The following is a 25,646-nucleotide window of genomic DNA, read 5'->3' on the forward strand; positions in this document are numbered from 1 at the left end:
CATTCGTTCCTGCTCCAAAACCTGCCACCCTACACACTTCAGTGACAATACTGAACTCAATCTTTAGTGGATTTGTACTTATTTATTTACACAAACTCATAGTTTCAGATACCTGCATTTTGTTTTTCTGCATGTACCAGAACTTTTTCCTCATGTGGAGCCAACTGATTCAAACACCAGCTGGAAAACATGAAGCCATGACAGAGGCAGCCGACAGTCTTAACAACACGGATCAAAGTGGGAATTCCATCAGCCAATGGGGGAAGAGATAAACACACGGCAACCAATGAGACTTCAGAATCTTTCAGCAGTCCTGCTAGCCACCACTCTGATGTTGCCATAGACCTTTGAAGGAGGACTTCCTGTAAGGGCACAAGGATTTAAAGGTCACGACTCAGCACGACATCTAGATCCAAAGAGACTGTTGCAAATACAACATCAACTATATGAAAATTACGTCCTCCTTACCCAAGATTAAGTTACAAATCGCTGTCCGGGCCATCTTGATATTCTGAAAAGACCCTAATATGTGAACTTTTCTGTTGAGAGACATGAAGGAGGGTTCATTTTTTTAGTTTAAGAAACAAGAAATCAGACTTCTCTCTGCAGTTAAACAACTACAACACATTTTACAAGCACACCAGCCCACTTATAAATATTCCAGTGAGGTAGGAAATCACAGTTTATAGTCAGCAATTCAATGACACAATCGAATGTTTCTGCATTTAAAAACAAAAGCACAAAACTTAATCAGTCCAGTTTTAGAGAAGTGAGTCTTTCCTCTGTGCCAAACTGAAAACTCCTTTCCTGTTTTGGTTTTTGTTTTTTTTTAAACCAGGCATTTGGGCATTTGGAGATAATTTGATTTGGAAGCAGTAATTCACAAACTTGTGTGATGGTTGTAGCAGTTCAGTTTGACAGATACTGCCAAAACAAAACGCTGCTGCAAAAGTGCAATAAAGTAAGTGATTTAAAAAAAGAAAAAAAAAGAGCTTAATCGTGGTCAATTATACCTGTACTGTAATAAAACTGTGACCACAAAATGATTGTGATCATCATTTTACTGTAACGGTGAAGGAATGATGGTGGGGCGTACTCACGTGTCTGCAAGCACAATGCGAGTCTTTGTGACGTTTTCAATGGTGAATTTGGTTTTCCCTCCCTTCCCTGCTACTCTTCCGATGGCTCTGGACAAGTGGTCTCCCTTCAGAGGTTTCACTGCCAGGACAGACAACAATTAAATAAACACGAGAGACATCTAGTTCGTTTTTTCATCAGGGAAAGAAAAGTGTTCATAAAAGGTGGCCTGTTTCAGAGCAGAGAGAAGGATCCATGGTGCAGCGATCTTACCGTCTGTGACATCAAAGCTTTCTAGGAAAAGCTCATCTAATCTGATGAGAGCTAGGGCATCCTGGGAAGAGAAAGTGTGAGTGTTACATCACAATCACATAAAAACAAAGAATGAAATATTGTGACACTATTATAAAGCTAAGTGTTTCTGCTTATCCAAAATCAAATACCCAGTGTGATGTATGAAAGTTGACAAAGATAATACATTCTTGTGCTTGTTTAAACAATGGGCTAAGGGGTATTGAACAAATTTCCTGTAGCAGGGAGGAAACTTTATTTTATTGGCAGTAAACGACTTGGACTTGAGACAAGTTCAATATCAGCAAACCAATTATAAGATCTAGTCCTGATCCTAAATCTCTCCCCAAACTTGGGTACTGGCCTGACAAATACAGATTTAGTACAAAAACAAAAAAAAAAATGCCAGGAAAATGAAAACATGCAGAGCTAACCAAAGCCTTCCATTAGTGTACTTACTTCAACCTGGAATCCTAGAACAAAGGCTCGAACAAAATCTGCTGCTTTTGTGAGGGAGGCAATGTCCTGTGTGTCTTTGCATGTCTGAAAGAAGGAAGGCATATTAAACACACACACACACACACAAAACTGTGGGTACCAGAGAAAAACAGAGACATTATTATAGTGTTAACATTGCTTAAATAATGGGGCTGTGGAAACTTACTTTGATTTCAACGTTTCTAGTTTTGAGGTTGAATCTGACTTGCAGCTGTAGGTTCTCGACAATGGGAGTGAAAATCTTCATCCAGTTGTCCTTCAGTGGGGTATATCTGTGAGCCGGGACAGCGATTTTGAGCATTTCATCTGGTCCCTGAAACACACATGAAACATAATCATACTGTGTAAAAGCATTAAAGACACATGTTCTGTATAACTAAATTGGGATTTATTAGAATTCCACTTTAGTTACCTGCAACTATAGATTATTTTCATTAACAATTCATCTATTTCTCTACTTCTTCACTATCTATTTTTTCCCCAATTAATCGACTTGTCGTGACTGATTGTTCTTTTCAGCATTTAATTGCTGATGCATTCATCCGTAATGATGGTTTTTAAGTTGTGGGCGGTCTCACTAATCCTTGAACTGCTGGGTGGTTATTAATTATGAATATTTTATGAGCTTATCCAATGTTTTGCATTGTAGCCAGTAGCCAGTGACTGCAGCTATCATACATGACACTGGCAGGTTCATTATTTCCCTCGGCTCACAGAAACAAACCAGTTTTCTAGGGCTGAAGTGATTGAAGTTTATTGATAGAAAACTGATTGGCAGCAAATATAGACTCAACATATTCACCTGCGCTTCATGGGCAGCCTAAACAATCAATAAGGCAAACTTGGCAGAACAGGGCAAGTCCCAAAAATATTCAATCGATGTGCTGGAAGAATTTCAAACATGTACACAACAGTAGTTATAGGTGTTTTTGTCTCCCCCTGTGCTACTACAGTTTAGTCCAGACAAGACTGAGCTACTAAACTACTGTACGTTAATAATAATAACTAATTTAACGTGTGATGAAAAGAAATGACATTAAATAAACGCTCACGTTGGATAAAGTTGAGACAATACACAAAGCACATGTACACACAGATTAGTTACCCTTAGTTTGTCGCCTGAGATCGGTGGAAACTGCGGCCGCTTGACTGCCACGGGCTCTTCTGTGTCCATGTCCGCTCCAGCTTGTTCACGTTTTCGCTTCTGAGTCTTTTTAGATTTGACCTTTGTGAAAGAATCTGTGTCATCTTTACTCTCCGTGGCAGCGCCGGCGACAGGAACTGTACTTTTATCGATGTCCATCCTGAAGTGAGTTTTTAAAAATCGGTTTAAAGAGTCAAAACTGAAGCAGACTGAGGCCACAGTGGCACGAGAGCTACCCTCGTGCGGCGGAAAGGACCCAAACTGCCACTGCGTTAGTGCCTGTAGAGTGAAAATAATTAATAATAGAAATAATGGTGTAATTATTGACAAATATATCTCAGTTGTTTACTCAAGTTTAGTTTTATTCAGTGGAATATTGGGATAAATTGCCTATGTATGTCAACATTAACTCGGGAGATAACATTTTTTGTCAGGCATCTCTTTAGGCAGCCGCGCTACACGGGTCTCATTTGTTTTGGCAGCGAAATGCACCGCTGAACGTTTGTCCTGTTAGTTTTCAAGAGCTTTTCGGCCGTTTTATAGAATATTTCCAAATCAGCAAAGATGTCCTCGCCTCTATCAAAACCTCAGATTATTGCGCATATTCAGAAGAGCTTGAACTACACCGTTTTCGACACTAAATGGATTCCGTGCAGCGCGAAGTTTGTCTGTCTGGGGAACTTTCCGAGAGGAACCGGAGTAATGCAAATATATGAAGTGAAACAAGGGGAGGCTCAGCTTATCAAGGAGGTAAATAACACCTTAACATGCTACTCTTGTTTGCTTTTTTGCCTCTATCTATCTCATTCTATATCTGGCTTATCCAAGGTTTCTAGAAAAGTCTTGCTAGGTTGTTGTCTCCATAGCAACACGCAACAAATGACCTCTAGTAGTCAAAAGTTTTTGAACACCCCCCTATTATATTATTACTTTTAAGAACAGATTATGCTAATGTACAGTATAACTGTCATTTTGGCCTTCCCGGTGCACCTGTCCTTCATAAAGTGCTAATTAGCTGTAAAATTAGGATCTGAGAGGTTGCTAACCATTTACAGGTGTTCAGAGTTTGGCCTGTGGTGGAACAACGTAGAGGACATTTAAAAGACACCATCAGAGTCAAATATCAGCTCATTAAAAGGGAAAAAGTCAGTGTCAGTGACAAAATCTCAGAAGTCTTAATGATGAGAGAGTTTTTATCCCAGCCAGTCCCTTCTCCCAACTCTCCACTTTCCTTGTGCCAACTGGTCAAAATGCACTGCAAACTGTGAGACAAAGTGCTTAAAGACACTTTAACATATCTCTAAAGTGTGAGGGACAACAATCCTTGCATTCCTACTTGATTTGCGCAACACAATGGCCACATTACTTGACCCATGTAAGTAAAAAGAAAAATATCAAAAAGAAAGTAGTGTCTGTGAGCACTGCAGCTTCCTGACAGTCAAAGCAGACATGTTCTTATAAATATATAGTTTGACATCTAGCAGACATCAGTGCGCAGCTACATGAGAGTCAGTATTAATTATTGGTTGGTAAGTAAATGTTTGATCATGTCTGGGAAATTTCAATTAAATCAACTTTGACAAACATTTCTAATTTCTTTTATCCTTACATGTAGTTTTTAAATTTAGGCTATTTGCCGTTACCAAATTTGTCAAGACTGACCAAAAATAAGTATATGGTTCCTTCTATACTGCTATTTCACTGCTTGTTTAATTTTGCCATTCTTTGAGTGAAAGAAAACCTTGTTACTCTTATATTTTAGGTTGAGAAGCCGAAGCCCATAAAGTGTGGGACATTTGGGGCAACATCTCTTCAACAAAGAAACATAGCAACTGGGGATTTTGATGGAAATCTCAATATATGGTATTTTATCCACACCCACTGATGTCACACCATCTGTGTCTTGCCACTAGTAGCATGAAATGGCCAACTGGCCTCTTAATGGAGTTGCTGTCTGACTGAATTGAAAATGAGTTCACACTGAACGTGTTTTTAAGTCTGCTGGTTCATTCAGTGCAGATGCTTCTGTTGTCCACAGGGATCTGGAGATACCTGAAATGCCAGTGTACAGTGTAAAGGCCCACAAAGAAATAGTGAATAGTATCGACGGTGTTGGTGGTCTGGGGATTGGAGATGGCGCCCCTGAGATAGTCACCGGAAGCAGAGACGGTTTGATGTCATTTACAATTAAAACCTCTTCAAACCATTGATGTAAAGACAAAAAGTAGATCCTAGAGTGAATCTTTGAAATCAAAATTATCTCATTTTTAAGTAAGCTGAGATGTCATTTTTTTCCTTGGGGTGTTACAGGGACAGTAAAGGTGTGGGATCCCAGACAGAAAGATTCACCTGTAGCCAACATGGAGCCTATGGAAGGAGAAACCAAGAGGGACTGCTGGACTGTTGCATTTGGTGAGTAAAATATTTTTCTTAAATATTAAAAATATAAGCTTTCAGGGTTGAAAGAGGGTCTTGTGCGTTTGTTATGAATGAAAACAGTGTTCATTTTCCTTTGACCTTTTCATCACAGGTCATGCCTTTAATGATCAAGACCGGTGTGTGTGTGCTGGTTATGACAATGGGGACATCAAACTCTTTGACCTGCGAAATATGTCTCTACGGTGGGAAACCAACATTAAAAATGGGGTAAAGTGAACACCTGTATTGAAATGGTAAAGCATAAAGTAAATCTGCCAACAAGTGGTGTGACAGCCTCTGTTGCATGTGATTTTTGTGAAGTTGTTAAACATTTCAGGCGAAGATTTTCCTCTTGATTTTGTCAAATATTTAGCCAGTGAGGCACCACAGGAAGAAAATTACAACCTTTTCAGAATGAAACAGGGACTCAAACTGACAGTGTGATTTAGCCAACTCAGCCCTGAAACACAAAGAGTAGTTCTCATATTGAAAACCGATGTTGTTATTAGGATAAACTGTCCAGTCATACGTCATTTCTTTTGCACTGCAACCTGCACTTGAATCATACAGTAGACAAAAACAGGGACAGATGTGGAGACAGAGCTGAAAATGACTTCCCAGCGCAATTTAGAATAAAACCACAGGGGAAGTCTGAAGTCAGTGCACTGATTTTTATAGTCGTGTCTCTTACTCATCACCTCTTGAATGTAGATGAACCTGCCAGGGGTCATTATGCCCATTTCAACAGATTCTGTTGTATGGAAAAACTTGGAGTGGAGCCCTGCCATGTGATAAATGCCCAGGGAGTGACTGTTATTTTTTCTTACATCATGACCAGGTATGCGGTGTAGAGTTTGACAGGAAAGACATCAACATGAACAAGTTGGTGGCCACCTCCCTGGAGGGAAAATTCCACGTCTTTGACATGAGGACCCAGCACCCGACCAAGGGCTTCGCCTCTGTTTCCGAAAAGGTAATTGACCTGGGTGAAGAGAGCCAGACGGATGTTTGGCTCCTACGAATGGAATAACGTCAAAAGATTAGTATCATTATTATTATTATTAGTTTTACATTTGTATGGGACAGAGGGAAATGGGGTGCGCGTCGTTTTGCCCGTTTTCACAGCTGGAAGTGTTTGGGGTTGTGTTTGTCTAACATTCTCTGTGGCTTTGTGACACTGGCCAAAAATGACACTGGGCCAGCTAGGAGAGAGAAGTGTGGCGTTTTGTGGGAAAATGCTAGAAAAACACACTTAAACTGGTATTAGTGCACAGCCCAGCTCGCCAAGTGTTTGCATGGTCTGAGAGATGAGAGGCCTCAGCTTTCGAAATATTTGTCCAGTTCTTCTGAGAGATCAACAATTGGCACATCCGTGTCTCCAACCATGAATCATAAGGTTCCACCAGATATATTTTTTGGTCTAAGAAGATATGAGTGTAGCATTACAGAGAAGTCTTAACACGTGGCTGAGGCATTGGATTTTTATTATATTCTTTTATATATTATCATCAACATATATTATAATCAACATCTCTAAACTATACTCTAGATGAGAATTTGCAGCTAGTGGATTTTAAAGGCACCATTTGCTATATTCTTACTAGAATTTTTAAAGTGGGATACAGTTTTGTTTTTTTTATGGTGATTTCATCATATTTGTGTTGCATTACCACATCGTTTCTTGAAATCAGTCACAGTGGAATAAACCCATTTAACAATGCTCAAACTATTTGCTGGAGGTGCTCTTTATATGTACAGGCAAAGTAATAGCTCTCACCAGTGCAGTTCTGTCAGTTTACACAAGGAAAGTGGAGCATTGGTAAAGGTGGGGGCAGGCGAATACGGCCTAATAGAAGAGATCACACTACAGATAAAAGCTGCAATCATAACTGTGTAAGACCATATAATTTTCCCCTCATCAGATTAAAGTATCTAAGAGATTTTCGACGCAGGCTTACAATGTCTTGAAAGGTGCTAAGAATGAAGTTTGCCATTACTGATTTAATAGTAAATTAAGTAAAAGATCTCTCTTTTTTATTTAAGGCTCATAAGTCGACCGTCTGGCAGGTGAAGCATTTGCCTCAAAACCGAGACATCTTTATGACTGCAGGGGGAGCAGGCAACCTACATGTGTGGAAATAGTAAGTTATTTTTGTTAAACAGGAATCAGGTTTTTTGTTTTTTTTTGATTAACTATAAACTGGAAAATATTTTAATTGTGTTTTGATGTCATTTCCAGCGAGTATCCTGCTCAGAGAAGCAAGAAGGACTCAGATGGCGGGGATGTGGGCGTAGCTGGCACTGTCAACCTCTTACAGAACGTCACTCTGTCCACTCAGCCAATCTCAAGCCTGGACTGGAGTCCTGACAAACAGGGCCTGTGTGTGTGTTCAGGCTTTGACCAGTCTGTCCGCGTGCTCATTGTCACCAAACTCCACATGGTGTGAAAAAGCGGACGACAACAAAGACTGATGGTCTGTGCAGCCCTGTACAAAACAAGATGCAACAACACAGATGCATCAATAGTGTTTAAATCACTGCCTTTTTCTGAGGCTGAATTGTACTCCTGGTCATCTTTGGATTGATGATCTTTTATTTGAAGACAACGATTTCCTACTGCAGGTCTTTGCAGCTGTCCATATAGATTTCATACAGCTGATTCTCATCTTTAGACTTATCTTGCCAGAAAATAATTTAACTCATATGAACCGGGAAAGTGCTTGACTGAGCCTTGGAGGCAATGTTGTCCTCTAGTGCAGAGAAATACCCTTGTAACACGATGATACATTTCCCATATTATCAAAAAGCCTCTGCTAGGATGGATAAATGAGTCATTTAATCTTGGAATAATACTTTGGGGATCAAGATTTGATTTCTTTATCTATTACCATTTTTGTAGGATGCTTACTGAAACACCTGTCTTTTGTTGCACTATTGGTGAATGTTTTACTCGAGTTTTGTCTATTGTTCAAATTGTCACTTTTGATATGACATTTTAATGAGAACTCTGTGTTTTCAAATTAAATGTGTGTTTGGAACGAAAAATTACCCTTTTTCTCAGTGTCCCCTATCCAATATGAAAGGCTTATTTATGACATCAAGAGTAAGTAAAGTCAAGAGAACTACTGTCTGTATGAACACAGTAAGAGTCTTATCAGCTGAAGACAAAACGTTTCTTTTGGATGTAGAGTAAACAAACTATGAGTCACTTCAGGATCCAAAAGGATTAATACATTTGTTAGAAGGTTACAAGCATCATGTCCAGCATTTGAACTTGAAGAAGTCCTGTAGATCCTCATCGTCCTCACGTTTGTCATGGATCCTCGCGTAGACACTTTTCAGCAGCTTGGTCATGGACTTTCCATCCAAGATGTCGATGTATTTCTCTATGCAACCTACAAACACAGCCACAGATTAGTACAAAAGTGTCTGTCATGTTGTTTGAAGTGTGTTTTAAATTTTTTAAATGGTATTTATTTGATTTTAAATCAAACATTTCAGATGTTTTATGTAATAATATATTGAACATCTTCAGACGACTAAATGAGTCCAACCTGACTTGCCCTATGCAGGCACTTATTTATCTGACATCATGCTGCATGTATGCTCTCTATGTCATGTGTTGTGCCATCTATCTGGCCACCGCACCAGTTGAGTGTGATACATCTCTGTAAATAGATGTCAAGTCACATGCGCCTGGCTACATGATTTCAATACAACACTGCATTTAAACAACACATTTATTAAATATAGATGACCTGGTGATGAACTGGAAAATGTTGGTAGACCAGTGTTTGCAAATAGTAAGTGCTTGTCATTCAAGATAGCTGGGCATTGTCATATAGCATGGTGTAAAGAATGTCACCATTTTATTTTTAACAAAATAATATGAAAGTCAGTTTGCATTTTTCTGTGACTGACAATCTTAATGTGTAATCTGCAAATTCTGTTTGCTTAAACTTTAAAAACATTTATTCCTGCTAACTACTACTGTTGAGTTTTGACTTCTTCCAAGACTAATATTACAATTAATACAGTACTCATAATATAGTAATAGTAATCACTTAGGCCCATGACTTTGCCGTGTGCCACCAGACTGGGGCTCAGGTGCGGGTGGTCGTACTGCTCCAGCATCATCAGCATGCGGACGATCTCTCCTGTGATGAAGGCATCATCGAAGCTTTGCTCCCCCACAGGCTTCAGAGGGAATCTGCAGTACACCTCCACTGCAGCCTGTGGGTCCGACGGCTCCAGCAGCTGCACAAGCTCAATGTAGGCATCGTGGACCTAGACAGCCAGGCAATTCCTTAGCTACATTTTGTTTGGATTACATCAGTTGAGGGAAATCGACACCAGACATGCTGCTCTTATGTCTGTATGAATGACAACTATACTTGCAAGTTATTCAGGTTATCCTAAAAATCACATGTTAAATCCCCCAACATACAGATCGTCTCTTAGCCATGAGACATCATTTAGTCTGAAACCACTCAGGAAGCAACAGCTCTCTTGTCTTGATCACCACATATTCTACCACTTACAGATCTTTTTTTTTTTTTTCAATAAAACCAAATGTTATGTAATTGTCTAATCCAACAGAGGAGCATGTGACCATTCCACTGGAATTAATCACCAAGACTGGAGTCACAGTTGGATGGGTGTGAAACTGGTGATGTAATTCTATAGCCATTGTAAGCTGCGTTGTAAAACCATTGAGGAAATGCCTGAAATCTAAATGTAAGAGATAAGAGCTGACCCCTGGTGCCATGGAGATGACCTCTTGGTAGAGCTGCTTTGCCTGGTCCTGGGTGTCTTCAGAGCGAGAGAGGGCGCGGGCCAGACCCAGCCGTGGGATATGAGACCTGCGGTTCACCAGACTGGGCACAGTGACTATGTCTCCCACAGGAGGCTCTGCAACTAGACATAAAGTAGAATTACCTCCTTTGATAAACAGGGAAGACGTATGTTATTTCATGCTGTGTTATAGATTAGCTTTCACAATGACACAATTGTTATCTAAAGTGAAACTGCAACTTTTTTAATGTCATGCCTCTTGACCTGTTAAATGTTTACATGTTCTTACAAAAAGGACTGAATTAAGTTACCGTACCTGAAACAGTGTAAGGTGTGATGATGCAATGTGACGTCACATCATCCACATTTGAACAGTTATCATTAGGATTGGGAATTTTATATATTTCTAGGGTGAATTTGAAGTTGGTTAATGCAACGTGCATCAACTCCCCTTCCCCCCCCCACATTTCTTTCTGTCTTTTATGTCATGAACTTTGAGCTTATATATTACATTATATTCAGTTTAAAACTAAGATTTGTTTCCCCTAAATCATGACAAGACTTTGGGGAACTCAGTGCTTTTGCCATGCCTTACTTACCCTCCGCTGTCTCAACAGTAATGGGGCAACAGTCCTGTTTAGACTTGCTAGGGGGGAGCTGAGGTTTATTGCCAGTTTTACCTGATCCATCTGGCTTGACTGCTGCTCCAGCTCTCCCCCTACAGGAGAGAAAACATTTCAGATCTGAGTTAGATATAATATGACATACATATCACATTTCTGTCAGTGTTAACGTCTAAGTTTTGTAATGTTTTTCTAATGTGCATATACACTCATATGTACACATAGTCCTCAAACTTTTCAAGATATGTGAATGTTTCCTTCATTCAAAGAATCCACTTTTCATACAGCCTCTACAAGGAAACAAACTTAAAGCTTGTTCTTGTGAAGCTCCCCAGATCGATAAACAGTCATGGACTGTGTTTGTACTTGGCATAAAAATGTAGCAGGTCAAACAGTCAAATACATTTGTGTCCAGACGAAATCTTCCACGAATAAATAGATGTGAACAAACATCCACAGGCAACCACATCACAGGTCTGCCACACACTTGACTCAGGCTGCCAGCGTGACTCACCTGGCTGCAGGGGTTTTGGCTGCAGGACCGGCAGCTTTCGCTCCCCTGATGGGGGCTGGGGTTGCAGGAGCAGGAGCTTTGGTTACAGCTGCTGCCACCCGCCCTTGACCAGGCCCTCCTCTGCCCCGCCTAGCTCCTCTCTTGGCCACACTGGTGTCAGAAGGCCCCTTCACTCCTGCTGGTTGGGTGATGGACTGCTTGGCAGCTTTCTCATTTTCAGCCTTGTGCCGGTCCTGCCACCACCTTTGTTCTGAGCAAACAGGGGATGATTAATGTGGGTGTAGAGTTCATTTTCAAAAGTCTATCATAATTGTTAAATATAAAGTGTTTCAGCGGGGACACATCTATCATTTAGGAATTGCTCAGGTTACCATATCATATACAGCCTGAATTGTCATGAAACCAATGCTGTGCATATGATTTTTACATCAGTGTAAGATGAGGCCAATCTCTATGTAATTCTCTGTTAGCTTGCTGTGTTTCTGAGACCTTAATGCCAAAGACAGTAAGTACACAACAGAGACTCACTGCTCAGCTGTTCAGGAGGCTCTCCGCTCTGAGTCTTGTTTTCCAGCTCAATGCTGGCCTGGAAGCTGAGGCAGGCATCAGTTCTGGCTTCGTTTGACCTGCCTGAATTTGGGTTGTTGTCATATTGAGCTAGCTGTGCCAGACCTAAGAGAAAAAGGGCGTGGCTGTCCCGTGGTGTGATCACTACTGCCAGCTGGCATGCCTGTACAAAGCAGCAGGAGAGGTAGGAAGAAGGTAAAGTCTGAATTCTCTGAACCCAAAACAGAAATCTGTGGTTTGTTAACTTTGCAAAACAGAAAAATAAGAGAAAACAAAAACAGAGATGCTAATAAAATACACATTTTGAATGTTTCGTTGCCCAACGGAACACTCTTACCTTCTCCTGCATGTCCAGCAGCTCCTGGCAGGGGGGGATAGATGTGAGGCGTATGAGAGCTGTGAGGGCCTGGCATCTCTTCGCCACCAGGGACTGCCTGCTGGTGCCATCTTTGGCCTGGGGCTCACCCTGCTGGATCAGCCTCTGCAGCAGGGCGAAGTGAGCATGCAGCAACACCCACTCCAGCTGCCCGCTCACCTCGCCACGACACACACACTGACTCACACTCTGGGCAGTCAGCACTGCTACACTGAAGCATTCCAACACAGAAACAGAGCAGACACAGGCTTTTCATGTAGCGCTCAAACACTTATTAAAGTGGTTCATACTGATGTGAATGTTGAGACTTTTCTTTGAATCACACCTTCACTATGGAGATGAGTGAGAGCTAACTGGAGCTGAGAGCCACCACAAACACGGAGTAGAGAGAAAATATGACCCTTAAAAAAATCTGTGGAAGTCTTACTTAAAACTTCTGGTTTGTAACATACGTGTGATAAACCTGTTCAGCACCCATGGCCTTCACAGGCAGTACGTTGTGTTGCAGTTGTCCCAGAGTGAGAAGGCCTCGCAGGAACTGTGTGCTGAGGCTGGACAGAGGCTCTGATGGATCCTGCTCCACCCAGCTGTAGAGAAAAACATAAAAACGTATGACAGCACAGAAAAAACAGCCATGACGACCACAAGGAACTTGCATAAAAGCAAAACAAACAAATCCAAGGAACAGAATGTCTTTCATTATAGATCACAGAGACCAGTCTATCCAAAAATTTACTCACCTCTTTTTCAACTAGTTAAGAATCAGATCACATAATGTTCACTAAAACGTTCCCCCCTTTCAATTCAGTTTTTTATTGTTTTGCCCACTTGCTGAAAAGGATGGTGGTTTGTGAAAAACCTATATCGATATCAAGACTTTAAAATGTCTATTAAAAAAACCCTGTGTATAAGTGACACTGCAGATGTTATGTCAGTGTGTTCCTGTAGACTATGATGGTCTTCTTCTTCCTCCTCCTGCAGGCTTAAACAGAACATCCTGGTATATTACTGATACTGCCATGCCCTCTCACTCTCTCACTGTCTCGTTGAATGCATCCACCTCCACCAGACACGCACACACACATACACAGACACACACACACACACACACACACACACACACACACACAAATGCACACCTCTTGCTGCAGCGCTGGCTGACAAAGTGCTCCAGTCCCTGTTGTAAGAACAGAGCAGCCTCTTTCTCTGTGTCCACAGAGGCTTTCTGCTCCTGCTGCAGCAGAGCCAGCCCAGTGAAGAATCTGAGAAAAGGAACACAGAAGAGATGTTGAATACAAAGCTAGCTCCTACTCTTTGCTTTTACATGTTAATCCTGACCCCATTTACCCTGATGAACTGCCAGGCCTCTCCTCACATTGTAACTATGCTTTTTTCTATTCCCCAATCCGTATATGATCATATGATATCATATAGAGGTTGTAGAGGAGGGAGCATTTGAAGAGCAGGTTGAAAGTTTGGTTATCTGATGTTACAGTGACACAGAAAAGCATTGTGCTTCTGCTTCTACTACCATCAATACTTCTGTGATCTGACCTGAGTGCCGGATGTAAAGGGCGCAGTGCCAAGCCGCTCTGGAGATGCTGCAGGGCTTCCCTGCTCCTCCCCTGCAGCAGCAGCAGTCTTCCTACATGGAGGTTGTACTCCCAGCTGTCTGGACTCAGAGACCAGGCGTCCAGGTATTTCATCAGAGCTCGGTGGACACAGTTCTCTTCGTCCCGCACAGCTGAACCGCTATCCTGCAACCAGGGAGTAGGGAGTTCAGTTTCATCTGCCATTTAGTGATGAGTAATTATTTAGTGGGGGCTTTAATCCAAACAGCTTTACAGAACAATAGCTATATGTCACAGCAGTCTCTTATATTACACAACAAGCTACATAAAAATGCATAACTTAAGTATGCATAACCTGTGACAGTTTCTGGCAGAATGCTGTGCTATAGCAGTGGAAAATGGCAAGATATTCTGGTTCTAAAAATCAAATCCACTTAATTTGCAAAATGATCAAAAGCTACTAATTAATCCGCAATTACAGACCATTATTAGTGTGGTTTTAAAATATTGTGATGCCTGTAACGTCTTAATGTCCTGTAGCACTCCTATCAGATAAATCAAAGGTCATACAGCAGGCCACCTGATGTATTCTGATGTGTAAGACATTGATCTGAGAGAGACAGAGACACAGAGCGGTGAGATTGCAGAAGCTGCTTGTCTATACTGGCCTCTCAGTAATTTTCTCACCACTAATAGACACAGATGTGTGCTCAAGCAACAACATAACAGGTGTTTGCAGTGTCAAAAATTGTATCACATTATACATGATCATTTGCTTTTTAGGTGTTTCACTGGTGCTCTTAATTAGAGCAAGTAAAGTAAACTTAGCAACCCACAGTATGACACATTTACCTTGCCAGATTTCTTGGAGAGCCAGATGTAGAGAGTCTGAACATAGTCTGCTTTGCTGGACTGTCCCTGCTCTCTGAGCTGCTGATACTCTTTATCCAAGGCCTGAAGCTGGTTCTCCACTGTGGGCGTGCCGAGGAAACCGTGGAGTTTACACACAGCCAGGATGTCATCCTGACGTGCTGTTGATTTGGCGTCGCTTAATTCATCTCTGTCCCTATCAGTCTGGAGACCAAGGAAAGAAAAAGTGAGAGGTTGGGTTGCTCTCAGCTGCACAATTCACTATTTTCAAATTTCACAGTATCAGCGCTGAAAATAATTTTAATAAAAATATCTTTAAATAAAAATGTTTGAAGCACCACAGTATGTAGTCTGCTTGTTCTGCTACAGCTCAGCATCTGAGCAAAACCTTTCTACCTTCTGCTGGAGGCCATACATCTCTGTGGCAAAGTGCTGCTCCTCCAGAACAAGACCCAACAGGAAGTGGAGTCTGGCATCTCTGGAGTTGAGTCTGATAGCTGATGCATAATGGACAGCTGCCTGCTCCAGGTTATGCAAAGGAGACTGGCCATCCTCATACTGCAACATGTCCCCTGTGAAAATGTGAGAAATAAACAGCGTACAACCTGAAAAGCCTCTGCAAAATCTCTGCATCTGGCAACAGAAACCACAGGAGTGTGTTTACTGTCTACTGCTAAATTTACCATTTTACAGCTTAAACCTTTAAATTCTTAACACTCTGTTTTAACTATAAAAAAAACAAGAAATACAAACTATGTGTCTGCTACAAAAAACCCAGAGCCATTTAAAATGTAAAGATTTAACTACAAAAGAACAAAAAGTAAGATGACAAACTTAACAAATAAAATAGGCTGCAGAAACCAAATGAGAGTTCAGCTCTTCTGTTTGGCTACATATCAAACTTAGTTAAAAAAAATTAATATAATAATTTTAATTGGTGATCTTCTCAGGGTTTGTCTGCTACTATGTGTAGTTTTAATGTCTAAAACTGGGTTGATATCACCACAAAATTTCTATTTTCAGGAAAATTCATCAGTATTTAAAACAAAGGATAATGTGATCATCTACGTTTAATTTTTAGCATAAGTTCTAACTGTATAATAGCTGACAATATGTATTTACTTAAACATTTCATGCCACAGCTTTTATATTCCAGTGAATATTACAAAACCTACCCAAAAAACCCCAAAAAACAGCCCTCTCAGTTAATGAAAATGTTCCGTGGGCCTATCATGTACGCACGCTCCTAATGTTAATATATCATATGCAGTATTTATTTTCTTTAAATATTAAGAATTAAAGTTTGACAATATCTACACAAGTGATACATTCATACAACAGAAAAAACTTGTTTATATTATAAGAGGTGAAGATTAACTGTGCTCCCTGACTCTGTCATCCTCTCCCCCCTCTCTCTCCCGGCGTCGCATCTCAGTTCAGTCACAGTGACTTTCATTCAGTCCTCTGGGATCAGTCTCGAATGACCCGTCTCAGAGTCATCAAACAATTAGCAAGGAACAAGTAGCTGAGAAAAGACGAGCAGTAACTTGAGTGTCTGGCACGTCAGATAGAGGAAGAAGCTCCGGAGGCAACCGCTAACGAGTCCATTTTCATGTATTTTTTAATGGCTGAAGCTGAGCTGTTGTGCCAAGGCAGGGCAAAGAAAATGACTCTTCTGTCCATTCGCCAAGGGCTTGTTCAAATGCTCAGCAGAGAGTTTTGTTATTTAGCTGCAGAATACAAAAGAAACTCAAGAAGCTCTCTGTTAAAGTGGATGGTAATTGACTTAGCTGCATTTTATAAGAAATATAATATGTACAGAAAATTGGTAATTGTGATGAATATAGTTTTTGACACTTTTTCTGGCCTGTACACTTTTATTTGGCTCAAAAAACACAAAAATTCCCCCCAAGAAAAAGGGTTAATGAAACAGCGTTTTTTATTATTATAGTAATGTTCGTGGCGAATTATAGGCGTAAAAATGTAGAGGGTGAGAAGGTTATTAAAGTCAGGGGGTTGTAAGTTGGTATTGATTTCCAACAAATTTTGATAAATGACTTCCATTTAACTCCTGATCCTACACTCTTGGTTTGGAAAGTATTACATGCCTGGTTTTGGCAGGTGTTGCCGGTAGAGGTTCAGGTGATCCTGTGCCAAGGCGCACAGTTTATCCACATGGTCTTCTCCTGATGTCATTTGTAGTCTTTTCTCCCAGTTACGCACCTGTAGCAGAGAAAGAAAACAATTATCCACCCATGAAGCACAACAGGCCAAGCAGTAAAGCTGAATCAGATATGAGATTATACAGGTAGGGGTGATGACTATATGAACTATATTATGATTTACAATCCTACAGTAGCAGGCAAGAATGTATTTAAATAAATCCTCTTAATCCCAGTCTATACTATATAGCTTGGTATGTTCAAGAAAAGTGTGTACTCACCTTTACAGCCTTGATGTAATCCTTGACTTGAAAGATATTTTCTCAAATACTATCTCATTTAGGGATGTAAATTTACATAAAAGTATCTAAGGATGTGGTCTTTCACGTGGAAAATGTTTTCTCAAGAATATTGTTGATTTTAATTTGATCAAAAACTAAAGACCAGAGATCTACTTTTGTTTACAACAAGATCTTTTATGGAAGATGTACATATATAACAGTATCAGAATCACGAAGGGCAGTTCCTGTTTTCTTAACAAATGAGGATTTAATTGATTTTTTTGACTCTATATTTGGCCCTGAATTTCATTTGCACTGTGAGATGGGAATAACATGGAATTTGTAACAATTAGAGAAAGTTTACTGATAATGCAGAGTTAAATAACAGGAATGATTTATTACCTCCAATATGTGTTTAGTCTCTATCTCCAAACAACTGGATGATGCAAAGAGTCTCTTATACCAGCTTGTCTCTGTGACATCCTGTAAATGAACATGAACATATGTGAGGTGCATTTACATGCTCTGGAGTTTGCTGGGTTCATCTTCCTCTTGTTTCTTGGTCAAGGTATGATAACAATTTATTAAATGCAACAACCCTAACACACCTCTGCACCCGCTCCATAAAAACCTGCACACATTCACTGCACACAAATTATTGTTTTATCCACTCTCAACTGTGTTACCACAAACACACACACACACAAACACAAGATACTTTTACTCTGGAAGTTAAACCGGCACTTAGTCACCATAAAGGGAGCGCTGGCTTGTAAATAAAGGATGAGCAGAGTGGAGGTCGGGCATTGATTTTGGCAAAGCAGAGCGCTGTTTAATCTTATATATTGACCTTTGCATCCAGGTCCTCCGTGGGCCTGTGTGGACAGTCCAGAGAGTGTGACCCCAGCTCAGACAGCTTCATCACACTGTCACATCCTATGTTAAAAAAACATCACAGACACATTAAATCACACACTAGGGGTCGATGCTACTGCATTGCTAACCACAAGTTTGCATCTTTTTTACAGGATGAATTGAGCAAACTATGTTTAAATAACTGTATTTAACTACTACTGTAGTAAAAAAAGCCTATTGCATTTTGTTCTGGTGCAACTCTATCTAATTACCTAGAAGTAAGGTCTGCAATTTCTGGAAAATAAAATATATCTGAAATAAATCTAGGTTGTCTAGAAATACACATCTGACTAACCAGAGAAAAGCCTGCTGGATATAAAGGCCTGATCTAATATCCAGCTGGATACACAAGGTCTTAGTTAAGTAATAGTATCCCCCTCATTACAGGAACATAATGGTTGTCTACAGTATCATCATGTTACATGATAGTATAGTGGTGGTGTAATCAGAACTGTTGGGAGTTAAGTCAAAGTGTAGTTAGCATTTTAACAATGTAGTTATACAAGCATTTCTTAGAGGTAGAGCTGTTTCAGAGGAAGAAATAATTCAACTGATCTTAAAAAATGGTTGAGCATATGAATCAGTTACCTGAATGCAGCAAATAACTTTTTCTTATTCATCAATAATTGTGAAATTCATGTCCTTGCAATGTTAGCAAACTATTTACCTTCCTCCTCACTTGCTTTTTTACTCAGCTTTAGGCAGAAATAACAGTGGGTCTATTACTCTACCCATTGACCTTTAACTCAACCAGTAAGAGCTTTGCCTAAACAGCAGGTTTGCTTTAGAAAAAACAGATTACAGGCTTTACCTCGGTAAATAAAGAAGCACTTGACCAGAGCATCTGACATCTCCCTGTCAAGATCCAGTTCAACAACCTTCCAGCCGTCTCCCAGAGGACAATCTCCAAGTGGGTCAACTTTTGAACGTCGTGTCAGCGTCTCAATATAAGGCCTTGAGAAGATGTGTTTTGGGTCACTGCAAATCAAAAACATCATATAACATTTTTTTTATATCCAATGGCTATAATTAACCGAAGTTAAACAAAATAGCTAAATTAGGGAGTTAGTGGCAATTTCTATTGGTAAACTGAGAAACTGTGATGATTGTTGGTTTAATGTATTTTACTTTTGATTTTTTGTTTTACACTTGCATCAACTGTAAAGCACTTAGCACAGAAGAAATGCTGTTAAAGTGAAAATGATAAAGGGGGTGTCTGCTCTTACTAGTACTGATAACATTTTCTCATAAATCTTCCTGTTCAAGTCTCACCTGTGGTTGATAGATACAGGCCTATAAAAAGCAGTCAGGGACACTGGACATTCATAGTCCAGCTGCTGCTTCCCATCAGTGAAGGTCACGGCCATGGGAATTAGCTCTCGAGTCACCAACACTGTATACACCTGACAGTTAGAGTCAGATTTAATTTAAAAAATGCACCACTGTAGCAGGACAGCACAGCCTTACAGAATCTAAAACAATCCAAACCATCTGTATTCAATTTGTATTGACCTATATACTATTATTCATGAATGTGGAACAAGTGTGTGAAACTTTTAAATATAAGATTAGTGTAGGTCACAAGGTAGGTAGGTAGGCAAAGATGAGGTGAGCTGCAAAGCTATGAAGGTATTTTGAAATATAATTTAATCACTTCATTGTGGTAATCAAACACACATAAAGCCGTGCATCATATCATTAACGCCTATATGATAATGAGCAGTCGTCTATTCATGTCTCATCCTACCTGTGAATTACTGCCATCTGCTGAACAGACTGAGATCTCCACCACAGTGTCTCCAAAATTCAGATGGACTGGTTGTGAGCTGTCTGACCCATTCACGGTAACTTTTATGTTTTTGTCTGGCACCGTGGGAAGCAGTGTCACGGCATTACAGTGAAAGGGAACAATACCTGGTGATAAAAGTTTACAATGAGGGCAACAGAAATCAGCAACATCAAGAAAAAGAAATATTATCTAATATTTCTAATGCTCAGAAATGTGTTATTGTATATAAATATTTTTTTCTGCATCTTTTGATAGAAGAATTACGATCAAAGGATATAGTTACTCATGTATTAACTTTTAATGTATTAGTGTATTTACTACATTAAAATGAACAATGGCAAAACAAGGCAGTATAACTCTAATATAACCTGCTTAACCCAGTGTGGCAGTTCAGGTGATAGTAAATTAAGCCTGGACTCACTATTGTATTCGTAGATTTTCCTACAAAATGCAGGATGAAGTGGAATATCTCCGTCCACAGTGAGATTACTGAGCTCTGCAATCTTTGCAGACAGCTTGGTGATTTCCACGCAGTATTTCTTTATGGTGCCATCCTCAGCTACCACCTCGATTTCTACTCTGTTCAACCCATCATTCAGTTTAATGCTGCTGGAACCGTCACCAAAGAGCTGAAATCATTATAAAAAAACGAGGTTAAATTAACGTATTAGCTGACAAATCAGAGGTAAATGTCACATCATTTACTGCACAGTACTCACAATACTGTATGAAGCCCCAGAGTCACTAGTGAGCAGGTTCAGAGTCACTTTATTGACACTGCTCTCCACTGTCACTTTGTAGTCTGTAACTTCCGGAGTGAAGGCTGGATGGAGCTTCCCACGAGACACAGAGAGCTTCTCCAAATCACAGTTGTCCATGTTTCAAGCCTCTTTTCTGGTTTCGTTGTGTTCAGCTACAGTACAACAGTGTATACGGTCCAACTGTTGTCCCTGACACATCCCGGCACACTCAGCTTCATTTACCGTACTGACGCCCCGGGTTACCATAGTAACGCGAGCACCTACATTGCCTTCAGGCATTATGTTACCACGAGCAACATTAGCTGTTAGCAGGAAATATTTTAAACGCATTTTCTCTAACTAACAACAAAACCCAAGCTTAATTTTTTGCTATAGAAGTCAATACAGAGGGGAAGCACTGGTAGACACCTGTGGTTGTTGATCAATGTGCCGAAAATAGTTTTGGTAGATACTCTTGTGAAAACTCCAGGGGGTGCAACCTTTACTGTTAAAAGAGCCATATAGTTATACTATATATAAATTAACTATAGTTTATTGCATTTATGAAATTATAGAACTACAAAAAACTGTTGATATTTTAATATCGTTTTTGCCTGTTATAACAAAGGAAAACACCAGACTCTTATGAATAGGATAAAAAACACTGGCACGTGTATGCCTACTTTTAAATAGAACACAGAACTATGCAGGCCTATTTGAGTCCTTCTCTTATTTGTGAAGGATCAAAAAAATAAATAAAACATATAGCTACAGACTTTTTTTTTCTTATTTGGATTTATCCATGGTTAGCTTACCGGGGGTCCGAAACTAAAGATTACCTGTTAAAAGCCGTTAACGAGCTCTTTCGTTCTTCCAAACGGCAGACGGCAGTAGAGTGCAGAAGACTAGGACCAGGACGCTGAAGTTAGCTTCCGATTGGGCTTTTAGGGGGAACGTTACATGAAAAAAGTTATAACACTAGACCACAGCATTAAGGCTTTACAGCGCTTTTCACATCAAGAAGTGGATTAAAAAAGGAGAATTTGTCACTGAGTAATGTAATTTCAATTTCTCTTAATTTTTGCTTAACTGGCAAATCGGAGGATACAAATCAGAAACTAACTTCAGCGACGTTGGTATTTTTTTTGACGTAATTTCCTGTCTTCTAAAGCGTGCTGCCTGTTAGAAGGTAAAACAGAAATGTTCAACGTTAAATACCGTAAGATTCAGGTTCGAGTGAACCTGTATTGCCGTTAAACAAGTAATACATTTTGCTTCATTAATAGTTTATAATTGTCAGTACGGTAAATTTCTACACACATAAACGCTCGGCTTTTTATCTGTTAGCAACATGTGCAAGCTGTATGATTAGCTACTTAGCTAGCAGTACAAATTTGAAAGTGAGCCTTTTTGCTATTGTTTTAAAATCTAATGAAAGTCATGTTACAACAGAGCTACATAACATTGTATGACATTAATTGTCTTCCAGGGAAATGGCAGCGGACATGAAGACGGAGGACTACCCTCATGAGATAGACGAACAGCTCACAGGCTTCGACTCCTCCGTCTCTTCTGTCAAAACCATGTTAGAGAAATTGATGTCGATGCCTAGAAATGACCTGCTGCAAAAGGTAGGCTGAAGCAAGCAGACACAGCCATGAACTACACCAGAAAAACAAAGACAGAATTAATGCTCCTAGTTACACATTTGACAAGTCAAAATGTCACTTGTGATGAGTCTACATCACAGACCAATTTATAGATAACATCATATGCAAACATATTTTTTTGTTTTGACTTGTATCGGTGGTGAAACAGAGAAAATTTCATTTGAGTTTTTGAAACGTGATGCTCCTGCTCCGCAAAAATATCACATAGAACTAGTGTGTCCATCCATCCATTATTCAATCTGTCGAGGGTTGCAGGGGGGTTGGAGTCTCTCCCATCTCACACTGGGCAAAAGGCAGGGTACACCCCTGAACAGGTTACCAGTCTATCAAAGGGCTAATACACATCTAGACTCCTCTATCATGAGTTTGCTATTTACCAGTTCATTAGCAGAGTAACATTTTTCATGCTAAACCTGCAGTAATCCAGACCATATGATGCTGGTGTGTAACAAGCAGTCTGTGATGTAATGTAGGTCAACATAGTGCACATGAGCACAATTTTTACTTTTGGCTTGTCAAACTGGTAATGACATTTTTGTGATTGCAGGATTTTGAATCCTTTTTATACAGCTGGTTTGAATTAAACAAAATCTGGTTTATTGACAGCTGGATCCTTTGGATCAAGCCAAGCTGGACCTGATGTCTGCCTACACCCTCAATTCATTATTCTGGAGTAAGTTTTATGGATTCCTTGTAATCACATAATTATCCATATCATTGTTTTTCTTACTCTTTCTAAATTTGTCTTTAGATTCACTGTGGCTGATTTAAATTAGCAATACTTTATGTGATTTATGATTGCTCAATGAGTTATGGCACATACCATATACATGTGACATTATCTATGTATCTACCAAAAAATCAAAAATGCTAAAACATAAAGCTACTGTACCATATATGAAAACAGACAATAGCAGAACAGTGGCAGCGACTAAGTGCCAGCAATACAATGTAATTTCAGATGTAAGGAAATGACAGTGGTATAATGATGCCAGACACAGCCTTTGAGACCCTGGGCTTAGACTGAATATTTTTTATTTGCTTATGACACTGTGAGATATAAAGACAAAAGCTTGTCTTTGAAAATAATGTATCCCAGAGAAACCTGTATTGAATATGTATTGATTTTGAATCAACATACAATACATGCTGTCTTACTTTTGGTCTCATTTACAGTGTACTTGGTTACACAAGGAGTAAATCCCAGAGAACATGGAATCAAGCAAGAATTGGTATGTACTGTATCTTTTCTCTGGACTGTCTTTGAAGTAATCACTTTTTCCTCACTATTTACGTGCATTGTCTAATTTGTCTGTACCTGTTCTATTCTTCAGGAGCGAATAAGGACTTACATGAACAGAGTGAAGGAGATCACTGACAAGAAGAAAGCTGCCCGTTTAGATAAAGGCGCTGCTGCACGCTTCCTCAGGAATGCTCTCTATGATCCAGAGGAAAAAGAATCGAGAAAAAGAACAGGATCCAAGAAAGCAGCCAACACACCAGCTGACACCCCACAGTCAAAGCGTCCAAAGCAGAGCTGAAATTAAGGAGGATCTGTACAGTCCTTGCAGTTTGCACCACTTACTGGGGCAGCAAACACTGGAGTTAACTTTGCTCACAAGACATTTTCTAAGACTGTTTGATAAGGCATCATATAAGACAACTTGAGACAACAAAATATACTTTGGTGTTCATCTGGGTTGCTCATCGGTCAGGATCATAGCTTGGAGTCAGCAAATGTTGCTAGATGTAGTAGAAACACAAGACTAACTAAATGCTATCTACAACACACCATCCAGGTTTTTCTGAACATATTTCTGGACAATGATGCTGGCAACTGCTCTAGAATTTAATGGATATGTCAAAAATGTTTTTTTTGTATTAAGGAGAAATGTTAATACCTGTGTGTTTTGAAGTAATTTTTGCAATGTGCATGTTTTACACACGTAATGAATAACGCTGAACAAACCTGATGTTTGAGTCATTTTTAGTTTATATTCCTGTTCTTTTGTTCATGTTTTCCGTTGTTACCTCATATCGTGCAGGAAACATTGGTAATAAAATTCTTAAGTAAAACAATCCAGTGTATGCTTCTGACTTTCCTCAACAGGGCTTTTTCATAGAGGAAATGTTGACATGTCACAGTTGGAAAAGCTCAGGTGTAAGATTATTGATGGCTGAATTGCATATCATTGCTTTGGTTTCAGGGTTATGTTATTGTGAATGCTGAATCATTTTCATGGCTTACTTGGAAAGAACTGAGCCATTGTCAAAGTAATTAGCATCAACTGTGCTTTTCCTGCTGTTTCCAGTTGCAGTTGCTGCTGTGAAAATTGCTCAAATGGCCTTTTTTCTCCGTCATCGACAGCATGGTTGCCATATCCTGTCTTAGGGGCATGTTTTACTCGAGTGGACTGATTTGCCTACATGAGCACCCCTTTAACACTCAGGTTGGAGTCCAAACATTTGAAAAAGACAGTTCTGTATAACATAAGAGGGTTGGGTTAATACAAATAGGTTTAATTGTGCTTTTATCCCATGAAATGGCAACATTTGCTGCTATGAAGCTACTGGGTAAATTGGCCACTGACTGATCTCCCACCTGGAATCAGTTCTGCACTAAATTTGTTGCAGCTTGGTGCATATAGTTTCAGACTATACTAACCTGGTTATGTGATAAGGCTGGGTTGTTCACATATTAATCTTCCCTTGTATCTACTGATTACCAGTGGTCAGTTTCTCAGTAACCGGTCTGAATGTATTAATTACTGAGTGGTGTGTGGTCTTTGACAGATTCTTTTTACATAATCATATCTTCATATAGCCTCATTGATACATTTCAGAATAGCAGTAAATATAGCAAAGCTTTTGTGTCCATAGTAACAAGGCTTTACTCTATAGAGGAAGTTTCCAAAAAAGAAAAATTAGGTTGAGATGTTGCCTTCTTGAACTTGGTAAAATTGCGTATTCTGCTCAGGCGGCAATATCAAGGGCTGATCAATGAAGCCAACACAGATGTACCACAACTGCAGTTCTTCGATTGGTCACATGAGACTGGCTCCAACAGCGAGTCAATTTTCATCTATACCCATATTAAAATGCCCAACTTTACAGCAGAAATAAACAATTTTACATCCTGGTGCAAAATGGTTTTGGTCGCTTTAGCTAATTAATTACTTCACGACAACTGTACAGGGGGGCGGGAGGGGGGGTGTTTGATTTATTATTACTATTATTATTATTGTTGTTTTTTTATAACTCACCCGTTTAAATATGATTAAGGCTTGAAGTTATGCAAAATTGAGACCGCCTTGAGTGACATGTGGGCGTGGTCAAGCTTGGCTAG

General features: G+C 39.8%; 5 protein-coding genes across 9 annotated transcripts; 2 read left to right on the top strand and 3 right to left on the bottom strand.

Annotated features, from left to right (window-relative positions):
• Positions 1-62: 62 nt before the first annotated feature.
• On the bottom strand, positions 63-3,266 carry pno1 (partner of NOB1 homolog). Its single transcript, XM_056394888.1, has 7 exons — positions 2,972-3,266; positions 2,033-2,179; positions 1,828-1,911; positions 1,351-1,411; positions 1,101-1,218; positions 469-539; positions 63-362 (listed from the first exon to the last, which is right to left on the bottom strand). The coding sequence occupies exons 1-7, from the start codon at positions 3,167-3,169 to the stop codon at positions 295-297; spliced, it is 747 nt and encodes a 248-aa protein (XP_056250863.1). The 5' UTR covers positions 3,170-3,266; the 3' UTR covers positions 63-294.
• Positions 3,267-3,460: 194 nt separating this feature from the next.
• dnaaf10 (dynein axonemal assembly factor 10) lies at positions 3,461-8,476 on the top strand. Its single transcript, XM_056394887.1, has 8 exons — positions 3,461-3,760; positions 4,773-4,873; positions 5,049-5,179; positions 5,321-5,422; positions 5,541-5,656; positions 6,267-6,401; positions 7,472-7,569; positions 7,668-8,476. Exons 1-8 carry the CDS (start codon positions 3,575-3,577, stop codon positions 7,873-7,875), a joined length of 1,077 nt encoding a protein of 358 aa, XP_056250862.1. The 5' UTR covers positions 3,461-3,574; the 3' UTR covers positions 7,876-8,476.
• A 161-nt stretch (positions 8,477-8,637) lies between these two features.
• Positions 8,638-16,537, bottom strand: LOC130181106 (uncharacterized). 2 transcript variants are annotated; one of them, XM_056394886.1, is made up of 12 exons: positions 15,140-16,537; positions 14,726-14,947; positions 13,857-14,059; positions 13,442-13,564; positions 12,755-12,889; positions 12,264-12,513; positions 11,888-12,089; positions 11,360-11,609; positions 10,822-10,940; positions 10,185-10,339; positions 9,493-9,715; positions 8,638-8,823 (listed from the first exon to the last, which is right to left on the bottom strand). In XM_056394886.1, the coding sequence occupies exons 1-12, from the start codon at positions 15,374-15,376 to the stop codon at positions 8,684-8,686; spliced, it is 2,259 nt and encodes a 752-aa protein (XP_056250861.1). In that variant the 5' UTR covers positions 15,377-16,537; the 3' UTR covers positions 8,638-8,683. The 2 variants fall into 2 exon arrangements, with proteins under 2 accessions (XP_056250861.1, XP_056250860.1); XM_056394885.1 differs by having other exon boundaries at positions 10,185-10,345; positions 15,140-16,533.
• A 131-nt stretch (positions 16,538-16,668) lies between these two features.
• Positions 16,669-20,921, bottom strand: LOC130181604 (uncharacterized). The gene is made up of 8 exons (XM_056395929.1): positions 20,610-20,921; positions 20,312-20,519; positions 19,849-20,015; positions 19,374-19,504; positions 18,913-19,079; positions 18,037-18,122; positions 17,589-17,669; positions 16,669-16,966 (listed from the first exon to the last, which is right to left on the bottom strand). Exons 1-8 carry the CDS (start codon positions 20,766-20,768, stop codon positions 16,844-16,846), a joined length of 1,122 nt encoding a protein of 373 aa, XP_056251904.1. The 5' UTR covers positions 20,769-20,921; the 3' UTR covers positions 16,669-16,843.
• A 782-nt stretch (positions 20,922-21,703) lies between these two features.
• Positions 21,704-24,379, top strand: c1d (C1D nuclear receptor corepressor). 4 transcript variants are annotated; one of them, XM_056395605.1, is made up of 5 exons: positions 21,704-21,819; positions 22,120-22,261; positions 22,907-22,973; positions 23,477-23,532; positions 23,635-24,379. In XM_056395605.1, the coding sequence occupies exons 2-5, from the start codon at positions 22,124-22,126 to the stop codon at positions 23,839-23,841; spliced, it is 468 nt and encodes a 155-aa protein (XP_056251580.1). In that variant the 5' UTR covers positions 21,704-21,819; positions 22,120-22,123; the 3' UTR covers positions 23,842-24,379. The 4 variants fall into 4 exon arrangements, with proteins under 4 accessions (XP_056251580.1, XP_056251582.1, XP_056251581.1 ...); XM_056395607.1 differs by lacking the exon at positions 21,704-21,819 and adding an exon at positions 21,829-21,849; XM_056395606.1 differs by lacking the exon at positions 21,704-21,819 and adding an exon at positions 21,830-21,891.
• The last annotated feature ends 1,267 nt before the right edge of the window (positions 24,380-25,646 follow it).

The sequence above is a fragment of the Seriola aureovittata genome, chromosome 14 (genome assembly GCF_021018895.1).
Source record: "Seriola aureovittata isolate HTS-2021-v1 ecotype China chromosome 14, ASM2101889v1, whole genome shotgun sequence".
In the NCBI taxonomy this organism is placed as follows: Eukaryota; Metazoa; Chordata; class Actinopteri; order Carangiformes; family Carangidae; genus Seriola; species Seriola aureovittata.